The sequence below is a fragment of the Lissotriton vulgaris genome, chromosome 4_1, assembly GCF_964263255.1.
Source record: "Lissotriton vulgaris chromosome 4_1, aLisVul1.2, whole genome shotgun sequence".
NCBI lineage: Eukaryota > Metazoa > Chordata > Amphibia > Caudata > Salamandridae > Lissotriton > Lissotriton vulgaris.
Genome location: NC_141691.1, coordinates 1,590,600,444 through 1,590,617,784, shown reverse-complemented (window position 1 = coordinate 1,590,617,784; position 17,341 = coordinate 1,590,600,444). Strand labels below are relative to the sequence as shown.

The 17,341-nt window shown below is 48.0% G+C and overlaps 1 protein-coding gene across 2 annotated transcripts in view; it reads left to right on the top strand.

Annotated features, from left to right (window-relative positions):
* PPP1R42 (protein phosphatase 1 regulatory subunit 42) overlaps positions 1-17,341 on the top strand; it is a 655,757-nt gene that overhangs the window by 403,721 nt on the left and 234,695 nt on the right. For both annotated transcript variants that reach the window (XM_086965837.1, XM_086965838.1), the window contains one exon: positions 2,264-2,380. In XM_086965837.1, the coding sequence (XP_086821963.1) occupies positions 2,264-2,380 (117 nt within the window). The remainder of the gene's footprint in view (positions 1-2,263; positions 2,381-17,341) is intronic.

The following is a 17,341-nucleotide window of genomic DNA, read 5'->3' as shown; positions in this document are numbered from 1 at the left end:
CCCAACGCAGTGTGCAACATTGTGGCTGGATTCCCTGTCGTGTGTGCCTCGAGGACTGTCTGGGACTTTGCAGCTGCCTATTCCTCCTGCGCTGAGCCTCTTTTCTATCCTGCTTGTAACAACGTGTGCCCTTGGTGGGATTATGGTACATTTTGTTAAACTCGTAAGACTCCCTGATGACTCCTTGCGGCCATTTTGTGCTTTCTTGTTGATGACCTCCTCCCTCCTGCCATTTTACTCCTTTGTCATGTGGTGGGCGGGCCTCTCTTGGGTGGCGAGTCTGGGGGTGTATCCACGTTCGGGCCAGGGCTAGGTCGATGTACGGCCATGTTGGTTCTTTGTCTTGGTGGGGGCGGGCATTTTTCATGCGCTTTGTTTTTGGGTCTGTCCGAGGTCGGGTCGGGGCTAGGTTCTCCATGTACTGTCGGTTGCTGGGCTGGTGGGACCGGGGTTGGAAGTTGTACATTCTTGTTTAAAGTCGCACATGTTGCAATGTTTTTCCCAAACTGCTTTTGCACTAATAACTGGCTCTCAACAGCCGAAAATTGTATGGGGATTGTGTTTCTGACTGGGGTACCGGGAATGTTCTGATTGGCTCCTCCTCCCGCTTCACTTGTAGTTTTTGAGGGTCGCAGATTAGGATGGCCTTTTCTCACTCTCTATATTCTGCGGTGACGTCTTTATTACTTTTCTTCCTTTTTCCTTCCTTCTTCTTTTGCTTGACCTACATTTCGGGTTCTTTATGGGGCGACAGGCACATTGTCGGGGGGGGTAGACCGTAGCCTCCGCGTTGGTGCAGGGTGGGGGGGTAGATTTAATTTCTGTTTTTAGTTCTATGGGCCTTTTCTTTTACTTTCTTGCGCTTTCTCATGCTGTCTTCCTTTCTGGGTCTGTGATAGGGGATGGTTGGGAGTGGGTGGCACTGGAAGTGGCACGAGTGTGGCTCCTGCTGACCGTTTTGTTCCTTTATTGCTTTGCCGCTTTGACGAAGAGCTTCACGTAATTGATATTATTTCTATTGTTGCCTACTCATGTGGACTCAATGTACGGACTCGGATCTCCTTTATACCTATCCTTCATTGACTTTTCTTTCATCAAAAACTTTAAAATTTGACCTTATTGATCCTTCTCCCTGGCGGCATGTCTTTTCTAGCGTAATTGTGATCAATTGCTGTCGTAATGTTTGTTGCCGCCGGAAGGTCGTAATGTTGACACCTGTGCTCATAAGTTTTGTGGCCGGCCGGATGGTTGTAGGCCCGTATTTGTATTTCTGCAACATGCACAATAAAGGTCTTCAAAAATTAAAAAAAAAAAAAAAAAAAAAAGAATTGTGCCTTCCTGGGTATACTTCAACACACTGCCAGTCAGTGTAGCTGAGGCGTTTGTCCACACCATACCTTCTCCACCTCACTGCCAGCCACCAAGAACATCTGGTGGCTCCAGGTAATTCAGGAATCTGTCGCTAGACTGTCAATAGACTGAGGTTGCAAGGGACAGGTGCAAGGGACAGCTTGCAAGGGACAGGTGGAAAAAGTAAGCGGAATGGAGAAGTAAAAAAAGCTTTACGTTTTGAAAAGTGAAATGATGTGTGAAATCGCATACACATAATTATTTACCTGTTACACCTATAGTTCTGTATCCAATTTATAGGAATAATATGCTGAAATTTGTGCTAAAAACTGTAGTCTTTTGCAGCAGTTTTTCCGCTCTGAGAGGAAGTAAGGTGAAAGCTCAACCATCTTTTGACTGCAAAATACATAGTTTTCCTGTTTGACGTATTCCAAAGGGGAACAGCGTTTACAACGCCACTTTTACAACGTAGTACCTTTACCACTCAACCATTACAACGCAAGTCATTACAACGACTTGCGCTGGGGGGCGCTCTAGGATAGGGAATAGTTTAATTTACTACCCAACACCTTCCCTACTATCCATGGGGACTGGAGTTGGAATAGTAAATTAAAATATTCACTATCCAGCGCCCCCCAACGCAAGTCGTTGTAACGACTTGCGTTGTAAAAGTTGCAACGTAAAGGCATGCGTTGTAAAAGCATGCGTTGTAACGACGTACATCCATTCCAAAGAACAAATATATAACTTTTTCATTTTTAATTACTTTTTAAACAGTTGGCCTCCAAAGCAAAACCCGTAGTCCGTGTTTTTAATAATATTCAAATATGCGAACAACTAAAAATGTTGTGTATCGGATTTCACACTGCAGTGTTACAGATTGTTTTCACATCTGCTAACTTTTATTTGACAGAAATCTCTTTCAATTCTGAACATCAGCAATAACAACATTGATGAACTGAAAGACTTGGCCGTTTTGGAAAACCTGTCCCAGCTTGTGGCCGTGGACAATCAACTGAGAGAAGTAGAGGTAATGTAAGCTACTATGTGTTCGGTCTAGCTGCACATGTGCTTCTTCTAACTCATTGTCAGATTTTCCAGTTCAGAGTCTGTTGTAAAATAATATAGCAATAATTGGACTTGGAATAAAGTGCTACTTCCAAGCAAGAACATATGTTTTAAATATTTATTTAAAGTGAAGTGCTAAATTTAAGAAGCTGTGGAAAACATTGAAATCTTTCAGTAAGTGTATTAGGATCTGGAGTTTTGTGACTTTGTTGAACTTTATGAGTCTACCAAGTCATGAACTGTAAAACTCTAACTTGTGTCATACAGCCCTTTGGCTCCCTCAGCTTCAAAATTCCACCACATACCTGTTACCTTTGAATACCGCCTCGGGATCCCTTGATCTTCGAACACAGACATGTCTGATTTCTCTCACTGTTGGCATAATCTTTGCAGCCTGTATTGGTTCCACCAAAGGAGAATATTGCAGCTTCAAGTGGGCCGTGTTCCTGCATTACTGCCAATCAGACTGAGTTCTGTAGGCCCCATGCCCCCAATAACTTGCATTGTGTGAGTCACGCATCTGTAACAGCTTCCCAAAAGTGTATTTGCACATACTAATTTTTGTTTCCACCTGAATATCACTTGACATTTCCACAAATCCTCATGGAACCCTTCACCTGGCACAGCTTTCCTTATGGGTTCCTGGGAACGTTTGTTAATTCCAGAAAGTTGTTAATCTACACTCTGACATAGGTGCTAATCTCTACTTCCTTTGTGAACCCACCCCATTTTTAGGTCTCGGCTGGGGGCTGCGAACATGCGCAGTCTCGCGGGCGAGATTTAATGATTTTAAGTGAGCTTCAGTATCGGGCTTTAAGCCCCGCCCCTCTTTCCCATTGGCCGACGTCACTGTTTATGCTAAACGGTGGCCAGCCATTGGGAAAGAGCTTTTATTGACGTTGATTTTTCTCTTTTTCAGATGGCCCACTTGGACGGGCTCGTCTGATTTACGTTTGTCGCAAAAGCTTTCTTATCTTTATGGGGCCTGGCCCCATAAAGACAAGAAAGCTTTCATGACGGACGAAAGTGAAAGCAGACCGTTCTTGTTTATTACTATATTAGGAGGGTTCACGCAGGCAAAATTCTTTTTTGCCTGGCGGACTGAAATTTCCTGCACTGTTCCTGGCGATGAGGGAGATGCACGAGGTGTTAATGTCCGCGCGGATCTCATTCACAAAACCAGTTGTATCCTCTGTTGCGAGGCACCATTAAAAGAATGCTCATGCTTGACAGCAGCAGATTTGTGCACAAGCAGGACAGACTGCAGATAAAGCAGGCGAATTCCATCCGATGTTTGAGCAGTAAGTGCAAACCTGGCTTGAGCGGCCCAAATGAATGCTGGACCTGCACTCTCGCCCGGCTGCTCTAATGCCCTGAGATTAAAGCCTTGATGAGCGGAGGCATCCCAAGGACTTAGTGTGACGGTTTCTTTTGGAGGGCATTTGATGACACCATATGGCCACGCACAAGGAATCTGGGCAACCGCGCCTCGCGGCAGAGAGAACTGAAAGGGAAAGCTTAGGGAACATGGTTAATGCACGGTTTATCACGAAAGCATTGTATTAAAGTTTCCAGGTTTAAAGCCACAATTATGTACTGTTTGGTGTTTTTTGCTAATTGAGTTCTCAATAGCAATCTTGAGCACTACCTGCTTTTGGGCATTGTCATATTGCACTCAGGCTTTCCATCTATTACTGTTGATTAAATCCTGACCCTACTCGCCACTAAAGAGCCTCTCACTCTCACAGACTGTCACAGACACTCTCTCACAGACATACTCGCTCACAGACACTAGCTCACAGACACTCTCTCACAGACACTCTCTCTCAGACACTCTCTCACAGACACTCTCTCGGACTCTCACAGACACTCTCTCACAGACACTCACAGACACTCGCACAGACTCTCACAGACACTCTCTCGCAGATTCTCACAGACACTCTCTCACAGACACTCTCACACTCACTCTTACAGACTCTCACTCCCTCTCACAGACTCCGTCTCACAGACTCACTCTTCCACTCTCTCTCACTGAGTGACTCACTCTCACTGACTGACTGACTCTCTCTCACTGACGGACTCTCTCTCACTGACTATCTCTCTCACGGGCTCTCTCCCATGAACTCTCACAGACTCTCTCACTGTCTCTCTCTCACTGACTGTCTCTCTCTCATTGACTGACTCTCTCTCACTGACTAACTCTCTCTCACTGACTCTCACTGACTGTCTCTCTCTCACTGACTGTCTCTCTCACTGACTGACTGACTCTCTCTCACTGACTGACTTTCTCTCACTGACTGCCACTTTTCACTGGCTGACACTCTCTCTCACTGACTGACTCTCGCTAAAAGACGGACTCTTGCTAGAAGACTGACTCTCGCTTAAAGATTGACTCTCGCTTAAAGACTGACTCACTCTCACTGACTGACTTTCTCACTAACTCACTCTCTTTCACTCACTCACTCACTGACTGACTCACTCTCATCCACTCTCACTGGTTGACTCTCACTCTCACTGACTGACTCACTCTCACTGACTCTCACTCTCTCATTGACTGACTAACTCTCACTCTCACTGACTGACTGACCTTCACCCTCCTGTTATTTATGTCCCCCATAACAAAAAAAACCACAACAAGCAACCATTGGGACAGGCAGATTCAAGTTGCCAGCATTGAAAGGACAAAAAAAACTCAAGACATTTTTAATACTTTTTTAATATGGTTGTTTAGTTGTACATAATGCTTTTTTGGTCATATCTAAGGTAACAAAAATGTTTCTGACACTTCTTTATTATAACTTTTCAGCATGCTGCAAACTTCTGTACAGCACAGCTTGAAGACATTGAGGTACTGGGTTTTTCAGAACCGGTACTAATCCGGTAAACCAGCGGTGTCAGGGCAACACCCAAAGACCCCGGATTCCCCTGTCTTGGCAAACAGAGACACGGGATACTTCTTGATGACGTCAAAGACCAAAGTTTATTGGTTGCAACCAGGGACAGAGATCTACGAAGTACACACGGGTAGTTCGTCAGAGACTGCACACTTCTATGAACGGAACACGGTCTTTTATGCCGAAAATTACACCTCTGGCAACATCACAATTTACATTTGGTGCATACAAACTGACCAATAGGAAGGTAGCGTTTCAAAAGTAGCAAATGACGACAGGAAAAAAACAATCCCCTTTTCCGTTGTCCAGCCCACCAAAAACGATCGCACACATGCTTGGTTTCCTGTTCGATCAGGCCGGACAAACCCATCATAAACCCTTCAACCCAGATCGATGAACATGTCGTAAAGGAAAGGCAGAAACAGATGGAAAGGAGATAGAGGAGTGGAAACAGTGTACCATAAAGTAGGACACGTCCTGCCCTTTGATCTTTATCAGGCCAGCTGTGGAATAAGGAACTGGCTCAGCGGGATTCGCCCCAGGCGAGGAGTCAGTTCGGCCAGGTCAACCAGAAGTCAGCCAAGGCGTACGTGTCAAGGACTTTCTTGGCCGCAGTCATCGGGCCTATGTTAGGGCAACCATAGAAAATGGCTGCCACATACAAAATGGAACCCGGAGGTTCAAACTAAATCCTCAAATGCAGAGTGTTCTCCTATATCGATTCATACGAAAACACTCAAACACGTTACACTCGCCATTTGCGGTCTGTAGAGACCAAAATTGTCCATTTCCGACGATCTTTATAAATCGGGTTCAGAACTATCGAACCCAATTCGGAACCACAACATAGGTAAAGTCAATATCTCTGGCTAAACACTTATAAGTTCCCAAAGGCAAGACCTATTGGCTATATCAATGCTTGTTCTTTTTAGCTCACTTCTAGTTGACATTTGCTTCTCACAAGCATACATCTGTCAATGAAGAAAATTGCTTCCCCCTCTTTTCTCAGTATGACTACAAGAGACAAGACTTGAAAAGATGAGTGTGCCAATGGTCTTCCTACAGTCAAAAGGCTGAAAATAGTATTTGTGAGAAGTTGGCCTGATATATGATGTTCACTAGTTCTAGTGATCACCTTGTATCAGTCCAAACAACCCTTATGGTGATTGGTTGTAAGTCAACCTTATAGACCAGCTATCCTAGTAGTGTGGACAAAAGCAGTCTTTAGGCTAAACTCTGAATGGCATGTGAAGCCAACTGTTTTACCACATATAACCCCTTGAATACCACATGAAAGGACACCACACAGGTTGTTATGAAAATAAACAGATATTTATTAACTAACATACACCTCTGAGCTCTTTATGAGATCAGAGGGCTAAGCACATGACAATACTCAAAAGGAAATACGAGTTTGCACAATATTTACAAGTGCGCCCTAGGGGCACGGCAAACCATATACTCTAAACAATGGAATGCGAGGAAGGAAAGTACTGTAAGGAGATCCAGAGGCTGGAGGATCGCTGGGACTACGCTACAAACTGGGTAAGTAAGGAGCAGGAGGCCCACGGGACTCACGTGCAGAGTGGAAACTCTCACGCGGGATGCGTACCAACGTCTATGGATCGTACAGTTCAGAAAGTTACGGATTCCGGACGAACCCGGCAGGATGGAGGGAAAACAACAGTGGACCTGGACACTAGGATAGTGTACACAGACTTCAGCACCTAGAAGCTTTAGTTACCTAACCCACAGGCTGCTGGTGCATAGGGCTGAAGTTGCGTCGGGTTTGCTTCGTTGATCCCGGTGATGCCTGAAACAAGGAGTTGCTGGCAGGCAGCCAGATGGAGGAGTCCGGTGGTTCCAAGGATGGAACTAGGAAGAAGAAGTCCTGAAAGGGAAGGGGACAGAGTCTCGGTCACTAGCCAGTGACGGTGCTGGAACCAGGAGGGAACCAGGTGCTGTCGCCGCAGTCAGGTGAAGGAAGGGTCGCTTCTCTCTGCAGCTGTGTGGACCAGGAGCTGTTCTTCACGACCAGGCTGGAGGTACGAGCTGTCCCACGTAGTCTGCTGCTGTTGGCGGTGTCGGATCGTCGATCTGGACAGTAGGCCTTGGCAAATGCAAGCCACGCGGTGGAGCAAAGAAGGCGTCTGGTGCGGACCAGGAGGGTCCGGGGGGCTTCTCATTCATAGGGAAGCAAGGGCCAGTCTGGGGGGCCAGACTAGCAGTGTTGGATTCTTCGTGTCGTCATCTCAGAGGTCAAAGGCCAGCCGGCGAGTGACCAGACAACAGGAAGAGCAGCAACCAGGCAAAAGGGCCCCACGCAGATCTCGTGGATAATGGGGGGCTGGTCTTTGGTGCAGGAGCTGCGTCGGTGTAGGGCTTCTCAAACCCCAATGCACTCACTCGAGGATCCCTCGGCGGTTGTGCTGGAAGCGCTGTGCAGGTTTTCACAAGATGGCCGTCTCCACGTTGCTCGTCGCACCCACGGGTCCCAGCTGTGCTGTGGATGTGGGTAGAGGTCAGAGAGGTCTGGAGGTCCGGGTCTTGTCGAGCTGGGTAGTCGGATTCCGGGATGGAAGGACTCTGCAGCAAACCGCATAGGAGCTTGATGGTGCCTGCGAAGCAGGATGGTCACTCCCTGACCATAGGGAGATTCTTCAGTCTTCTGATGGTTCAGGAGGGAGAAGGTCAAGAGTTTCTTCGTGGAAGTCGTCAAGATTAATCTGATTTGGAATGGGACCAGCTCCTACCTTTATTCAGCTAAAGGGGGCTGCACTATGACTAGGTCCCTCCTCTGGGTGGGATCAGGAAGGGGGGTGGTTACACCCCCTTTCCTTAGTCCGGTCTGTCGCCAGCTCTGGGGCTGGAGTGCCCCAGGAACTGGTTCTGACCGGTGTATGCACAGGGCACCTTGTGTGCCCCAGGCATGTCTCATTCCTTTGAGCCCTGTCCTACCTAATACACAAAATCCTGTCTGGGGTGGTGCTAGCACATCCCAAGGCAGGAAACCCTTTGTCCGAGCCTCCCTCGCTGGAAGGACTCCCAGCAGCAGGAGGTCAGACTTGTGTCTGTGGTGGCAGCATCCATTTTGTAATGCTGAGGCTCGAGTTAACTTTAACCGGGGTTCACAGTTACATACATGTTGTGTCCCTCTAGAAGGGTGGAATGCTTCCCCCGTCGCCAGAATTGGCGAGGGGATAGTATTCCAATTCGTATGACACCTTACTCGACATGTTTTGATAATGCTATACCAAAGTTAGCATTTGACCGCGAGGTTCATAATGCACTTAAGAGTATATGGTATAGCGTTATCATGGAACAGATATTAGGACTTGGTCCCGCAAGCTGCAAACGGGCTCAGCTCATGCCAGAGCACCATCTCACATAATTCCAAGCACTCTGCCTTCAGGATTGATAAGGCCTGCCATAGGAGTGACTGATAGGAAGATATGTGTCCATTTTAGGGTTAGATATAGGACTACTATATCTGAAGCAAAGGGTGATTACACCACCTTGCCCCAGCTGTCGTGCAGCCAGTTGTGTCAGATTTGGATGGCCAGCCAGGGGTGGCATAATACATGCTGCAGCCCCTGGTAGGCCCTGGGTACACCTAGGCCCTGGGTACCTAAGGTACACTGTACAGGGACTGATAAGGTGACTCAGTATCCAATTGGGTATGCACCTAAGGTACATGGAATCCATTTTACAGAGAGAGCAGTGGGCCTGGGGTCCTGAATAGCAGGGCCCCAGGTCAACTAAGTCGAAAAACCAGCAAAACACCAGGCAAAAAGTTGGGGGCAACCATAGTCAGATATCCACCTTCCTACAGTGTTCTGTTTCTGTATTGTTACCAGTAGTGACCAATGATTCATCAGGAATAAAAAGCACATTATATTCTGAGAGTCCTACATGTTTGACACCGGAAGCGCTCTGCTGAGGCATGACCCTATCTAGGAACTTGCACTGTGCAGCTTACAGAAACTGGATGAACACACCTTGGCACCAGTATCTCGCAAGCCTTTTTGTATGCGAGCGCATATCTTATGTACGTTTGCCTTTTGATGACCGGGCAATGGACAATCACGAAAGAAAGCCAAGTGAGCCATTTATTCTTGAGAACAGATTGCAACAATCCTTTTCCAACTAGACCGCTTCTGATGGGTAACAGGTTTTTTAATATAAGTGATTTAAAAGTCTGTGGAGGGCGTTGCCTCGATTTAATGCATGACTCACTTAAACTCCTGCGGAGGGAGGCCTGTCAGAGTCTGGGGAGGAGCTAGAGCTGAAATTCTTGGTAAATGTAAAGAATGCTGTAAAAGGACGGAAATCCTAATATTGATAATTTTAAGAAAAATAATTAAATGAAAATGGCATGAATAAAATATGTTAACGTTAACTTTTGGAGCGCTCATAAGAGATTCTTCTTTCTGGTTGTGCATTGGACTTTCATCCAACAGTTGCTCGACAGAGTGAACTTTATACTTTGAGAGGCCCCAGCCGCCCTGCACGCACCCCAGCACCAATTGATTTTTGGTGTAGGCTGTTGGGAGGCACATACTACAGGATAGAGAGGTCTGTTCACAAACGCATTTATGAAGCCAGGAAGTAGTAATGCACGAGTACTCTTTCACATGCTATTGTACTTTTGTGAAACGGCCCCAAACGTCCAATTTCATATTAGTGAAAGTGCACACACAGAGTGCAGACCTTTTTTATGTGCACGAAGTGTGTATCATTATTCATTTTTTTAAATCTTTTGGAGCCAGTTCACAATGGCATGTAAAAGTAAGTACGTAAAAGACTACTACAGGAGCGCTGCTTCATATATTCCAATATGCCTTTCTGATATGCCCCTCGGTGTTCTGCCATCGGACCGTGGCTGATTTTGCCCCTTCTCCACCTGTCTTTCAAGACAGTCTGCCTCTTGCCAATGCTTCTTTCCGACCAGGGAAGTAGAAACCAGGCACTGGTTAAAAGTGTAGCTCGCCGAGCATAAGTCTTAATAGAAGGTTTTGAATGGTGCTACAGGTCACACGAGTAATAAAAAAAGGGCCGCACCCCCGTTCATACTTGTACATTTGTAAAGTGGGTGCAGCGCCGCCTAATGCTCCTCTGGATAAGCCATTTTAGACGGTCATTCATACTTCGCAATATGCATTACAAGGACCGATCAGATCAGCTGTCCGCTGGTTTCAGGCATGCACCTTTTATTGCTTATTACCAGTGTTTCGACAGTTTGCACAACACTAGTTGTCAACTTTATTCCAGTTTCCTGACGCACTGAAATCTGACGCGTTGAAAGGCGAGTGTTCTCATATTTCCAGGCCAATAATGTATTCCTCCACTGCTGGCATCGATCCACGCAGAGGTATCAAAGAAGATGGATTCACTCGTTTCACGGTTTAGTCAGCAAGAAACAACATTATGGATTTTTTTCAGATTATGACAAGCAGTCCCACCGGTGACTCATCGCTCTCTCTCCGCGCCGCTGGGGGCAGTTAGGTTAGAAGTGTCCGATAAAAACTGGCGCGCGCCGGTCAAGAGCAGGCGAGGCATCATTGGCCCTTAGTCACTGAGTGTAGAAAGGCTCTTGTCATTGCCGCTGACGCCTCGCTCGAGTGAACCTTTTGTTTCTGGGATTTGAATTTCTACGTTGTATTGCTTCGCAGACTTCTTAATATAGGTCTTCTATTCTGACGTGGTCGTTTATCAGGGTAAGAGCGCATCCCTTAAAACTGGCGCGTCTCTCGAGTGGGATTAGTGAAGCGCTGCCCGGCTGCGCGTGCCCTTCCTCACGGAGCGGCGCGAGCAGCCGGAGCACGTGCGCACGTGCGCAGAGGGCGACCCTGAGTCACCACAGGATTAGCGTGTTCTCAGAATCATAAAGCACACCGGAGCATGGCGTCTCTATCAGCAGTAGATGACGGAAAACCGCAGCCGTAAGACGTCCTTCAAATCTAATTTGAGCAAGGTGATGATGCTTTCACAGCCCTGCAAAATGTGTTTTATTCGACAATTAATAGTAAATAAAAAAATGAGCTGCCTGAAACCAACCCATGACTTCTGCTTCGAGGCACACTTGCCACTGTAAAATACGAGATTCGATCTACCGTGTAAGAAGTCCGATAGATGTTGATGTCTGAGTTTCTCAGAAAACCATGTGTGTATACATACAGAACTCGTACAGCAGGGTCTAAACCAGCGTTGCTCATTGTTACAGTCAGATAGGGTCTTTAGCTGCCTGTCGACTCCACCTGTTGCTGTTGATGCTGCCGCCCCTTTGGCTCCTAAACTGAAGCAGCCTTTCCCACCAAAAGTTATTGGAAAGTCTTTAAAATTATATCGCTGGTGATGTTTATCTCAAACAGAACTTTGGGCCAGTTAATGTAAAAATCCGAAACTGGCGTGCCTCTCGTCTTATGGGACAAAGTGTTTAATGCATTTATCATTTCTAGAACTAGCCCATGACACCACACTACACTTTAAGTGTAAGAATATATTTTTTATGTTGGAAATGTATTCTTCGGAAAGGTACTTAATGCATAAAGCTTGGCAAGGAACGAGAACAGTAGTTCTAGGAAACTTTCACCCAGTATTTCTAAGAAACTTTCACCCAGTAGTTCTCCCACTTTTAGAGGATAGTTTTCTTAGCCATTAGGGTGTTTAATTATTAGGAATGATGGGTGAAAAGCAGCCTAGTTGCTTGTATTCCAGTAGGCCACCACGATAGGGTCTTCTCTCCTGGCCTCATCCCATCCCTTAGCATTTATTCTGTTTCTGGGCATGGTATTGTCTGCTTTCAGCAGGTCCTACAAAGTTTCCTCTCAAAATCAACGTGGTTCCAAGATATTGGCTACATGGTTTCAGTGGTCACTGGATGCCAGGGATGTATTATGAGATGTGCCACCTTGAGGTTTTGCTCCCCAGCCAGCTAGTGCTTGGAGTTTCTTCACAGTCATGCCTGGTCAGGATGTTTCAGGGAGGAGTAAGGGATGCTCTGCTCAAGAGACAGGCCAGGTGTAAACAGATGCTACTACAGAGAAATTCTCTAGGCTGAGTGTGGTTTGTAGCTCAGAAGCCCGACATGGGGTTAAGGCGGTTTGAGGTCTATGAGGGGCAAGCTATAGGGGTTGCTCCAAGGGCAGAGAACCCAAAACAGCCATATCTTAATGCATGAACCTCCGTCTTGAGCTACTTTTGATAGGTCCTCGCGGCGAATGCCATTTTCACAGCAGAGTCTCAATGCAAAGCACACTTAGCCTAGCCACACCTGGGTGACATTGAGAATTCCAGCAAGAGGGTTTAGTGGGCACTTCTCCCCGGGCCTCAAGTATAAAGACTTTCACCATTCCATACCAGTCTGCTGCCAGCAAGTACCCATCTTGCCACACCTCGGTTGGGGCAGTAGTCACCCTTCGCTTTGGTAGTTGGGGCAGCACTATCCAACTGAACCTTGTGAAGCAAACATCATAAAGTGGAGCTCCTCCAGTAAGTTAGAATATATCAGTACGACTGGGGCAAAAATGCAGTGCAGAAAAGTTGAAAATGAGTTGCATGGCACAGTACACACTGTGCAAGGACTTTCATCTCTGTATCATATGTGAGAAATGATGAAAAGTTGGTCATATCCCTTCAAAATTCTTAGGCTCTGTACAAACTTCTACCACTACATTTAAATCTCAGGTAAGCAACCTCACGGAGTTGGTGCAGTCTATGTAGCCTATTCTAATAGCTATTTCTCCTCTCAGATTCTGCATCTTGAATCATTTCTAGTTAGACTAGATCCAGAAACGATTTTTCAGCAGTAGCTCCTATCCTGTGATATGTGGCAGTGTTTTAGATCCTGGAGTGACTCCCAATGGGTCATCACTAATAATCATCTGTATGCCCACAAAGTGCCTCCCGTTTCAGTAATGACAGTTCCTTTTTCACAAGTACTACATACACAAGGATCCAAGGCGTTAACTATTTAGGCGACCTCTGACCCTGCTCCAGGGCCGGATTGCTCCCCGGCCAACTTCAGCGCCTCCTGTGCACTCTCTCCCTGCTGCTGCCGCTCCCAGTACGCCTTTGCTTCCCCGCTGTAGCCCCCTGCTCCCCCCGCCGCCCCTCCCGTTTCTGTGACCCGCTGCATTTCCCGCCGCGGCCCCGCCCCCTCGCCGCCACGCTCCCGCCTCCCAGCTGATTATCCCACCCTCCTTGCCTCATAAGTGATAGCGGACTGACGCTAGGGGCGACCCCTGATCCTGCTCCAGGGCCGGATCGCTCCCTCGCTCCCCTGCTGACTTCAGCGCCTCCTGTGCGCTCTCTCCCTGCTGCTGCCGCTCCCAGTACTCCCTTGCTTCCCCGCTGTAGCCCCCTTCTCTCCCCTGCCGCCCCTCCCGTGCCCGCAGCGGACGCCTGCAGCGGGCCCGCCGAAGTCGCGCCAAAGGCAAGCCCGTCTGCGCCTGGTCCGCGCCCAGCACCAGAACCCCTGGACCCCGTGTACTCCACACCGCCGGACTCCGATACGACTCCAACATCCTCCACGCACTCAACCGAGACCACCGCTGCTTCCAGGCCGCCCGAAACACACCCACGGACCCTTCTCCTGCCACACCTGCAGCTTCACCTGCGACAGAGCCACCAAACCGCCAAGCACCGGGCCCAACCACCTCCGATGCGTCCTCCTCAACACCCGCTCCGCACGCAAACACGCCATCAAGCTCTGGGACCTGCTAGACACCTCCGCCCCAGACATTGCCTTCCTGACAGAGACCTGGTGAAACGACTCCTCGGCACCTGACATCGCCATAGCCATCCCGGACGGCTACAAGATCTCCTGCAGAGACCGTACCAACGGGATGGGAGGAGGAATCGCCATTGTCCACAAGTCCACCCTCTAGGTCCACACCGTCGCAGACGACTCCCTCAACTCCGCCGAACACCTCCACTTCCGGATCAACACCGACCCCAACACCACCCATAGAGGAACACTCATCTACAGACCCCCTGGACCCAGGGCCCCCTTCATCGACTCCGTCTCCGACCTCGCCAACACCCACACACTTGCCTCCATGGACTACATCCTCCTCGGGGACCTGAACTTCCACCTCGCGAACAACAACAACGTCAACTCCACCGCCCTGATCGACAACCTCAGCCTCCGACAACTCGTCACCGAACCCACCCACGCCGCCGGCCACACGGTCGACCCAGTCTTCACCACAAGCACCCATGTCGCCTTCAACCTGACCACCGAGCTCCACTGGTATGACCACCGATGCATCCACTTCACCATCAAAAAACCAACCACGCACCACCGCACCCAACAGCTGCCCCGCCGCTGCTGGAGCAAAGTTACAGAGGACCAACTGACAACCCTCACCTAGAACCCACCCACCGACCCCACTGACACAGACGCCGCCGCCCGAATCTTCAGACAGTGGATCAACGCTTGCGGCAACACCCTTGCCCCAATCAAGAAACCCTCCATCAACCACCCCAGCAAGAAAGCCGCCTGGTTCACTGAAGAACTCCAGATCTACAAACGAGCGTGCCGGAAGCTGGAGAAGATATGGCTCCACGACCGCGCACCAGACAGCCACACAACCCACAAAGACGCCATTCGCAGACATCACCACAACAGCCAAGAGATCGTCCTTCACAGCCAGACTGGACAACTACGCACACAACAGCAAAGAACTTTTCAACATAGTGAAGGAACTCTCCAACCCCAACGCCAACACCAACGACATCCCGCCCTCGCAAGATCTCTGCAACTCACTGGCCACCTTCTTCCACCGCAGTAACGCCAACATACACAACAGCTTCAACTCCTCACCCGCCTGACCACAAAAACCACACCCCGATTGCCACCTGCACAAACCAGCTGACCGCGTGGTCCCACGGCAACGACGAAGAGACACGCAAGGTCATGAACTCCATCCACTCAGGATCACCGTCAGACCCCTGCCCAAAAGTCAGAACCCCAGACCATCTTCTAGCAGGAAAGAGTACAACTTTTGGACCAGTGAGTGAGAGATGGCCAGGAATCAATGATTGGACCAAGCTCACTCGAAAACGGAATTCCAAGATGGCCACCATCGATTTCAGAATCGAAGCAGCGGTTTAGTTTATGTCCCAACAGGTGCCGAGAGATTAGGTGAAGCGCACGCTCTGGAATACTGCACACTTCACTGAAGAACCTTAGTGAATAGCATCGTGTATTTGAAGCTCAGAGTCAGAAGTCCTTCTTGAGGGAAAATTCGCCGGGTTTCGTCCGGTATCTCGTTCCGCTATTTCCGTCGGGACTAGCATACTCCGTTCCTGTCCTTGAATTATTTCCTGTTATCACGGAGGAGGTTGCGTACTTATGTAAATTGTTGGCGCTCCTCCTCATAACTAGTTTCTGAGAGAGAGTCCGCTATCACAGCAGCTGAAGATAAGGATTCATGCAGTATCTCCTGGTGCAGCAGAAGGCGACGGAGAAGAAAACTCTATAAGAGTACAGAGCTAAGTGATAAGATAATATTTAAAAGGTTGAAAACTTTGACTGATAAATATATCGAATTGTAAACTCACCTGAAAACTTGAAGGAGACTCGACAGTTCTTGGTCAACTAAGGAAAGAAAGAAAAGACATTGAATTAAACATAGCAAATTGTATAGATAAATTCTTTAATCAAACGAACGAAGAAAAAGGGTATTTAGATGGCACATTAAAGACAGCCGCACAGTAGAAGAAGTAAGTATAGCGAGATACAGGGTAGAACAAGTGAACTAGTGTTTGGAAGGTAAATAGAACTAATAAGATACACTTACCTTATAGGTCAGAAAATACTGCGAACTGTAAGACAAGAAGAATTAGTCAAGAATAGAGAAAAAACAGAAAGAGAAGCAAGTAGGAAGTCATATGTGAATAAATATAATAAGGTCAGAAGAAAACAGTAGGAAAGAATAAAACAAGGGTTACATCTGTTTTATAGGTTTAACATCACTCTGTGAAAAAAGAATCAGAAAGAAAAGATTATAAAGAAAAGACAGAAGAGAGGCACAGATCTTGAAACTAAGGGTAGGTAAGATTCAGTTTAAGGATTAGAGTAGGTTAGATAGAGTAGGATAGTAGATTATTTTTGTGTTTATATTCCAGAATTCTCAGAGAAAGAACATCGGTCTGCTGGTCAGACTGGAGAAGAATATGAAGCTGAGAGAACAAGTTTCAGGACCAGTCTCTTCTTAGTTTGTTGTATTATCCACTCCCCTTTCCCCCTTGGGGGTGGTCTGGAGTCTAGATATATTTGTTTGATCTCCGGAGCATCCTTGAGTGGGAGTTGGGAACTAGCGTCTCTGTTCCTGTGCAAGTTCTTGGTAAGATACTATTGACTGAGTTGAAAACTAAATTATTTAGAGCCTGACACCACACCACGTGTTCAACAAAGCTGACGCAACCATCGCACCCCAATTGCGGAAGATCATTAACATCTCCTTCGACACAGCGACATTCCCAGAAAGCTGGAAACACGCCGAAATCAACGCCCTCCTCAAGAAGCCCAAGGCGGACCCCAAAGACCTCAAGATCTTCTGGCCCATCTCCCTGCTCTCCTTCCCGGCGAAGGTCATCGAAAAAAATCGCCAACATGCAGCTGACCCAACACCTCGAGGACAACAACATTCTAGACCCATCCCAGTCTGGATTCAGACGCAACCACAGCACCGAGACTGCCCTCATCGCCGCCACAGAAGACCCCAGGCGCCTGCTAGACAACAGCGAAACCTCAGCCCTCATCCTCCTGGACCTGTCTGGCGCCTTCGACGCGGTATGCCACCGCACGCTAAGAACACGCCTCCAAGAAGCCGGTATCCAGAAAAAGGCCCTGGACTGGACCACATCCTTCCTCTCTGGCAGAACCCAGAGCGTCCGCCTCCCGCCCTTCCGCTCCGAAGCCACCGATATCATCTGCGGCGTACCCCAGGGATCATCCCTCAGCCCGACGCTGTTCAACGTCTACTTGGCCCCCCTCGCACAAGTAGCCTGACAGCATGACC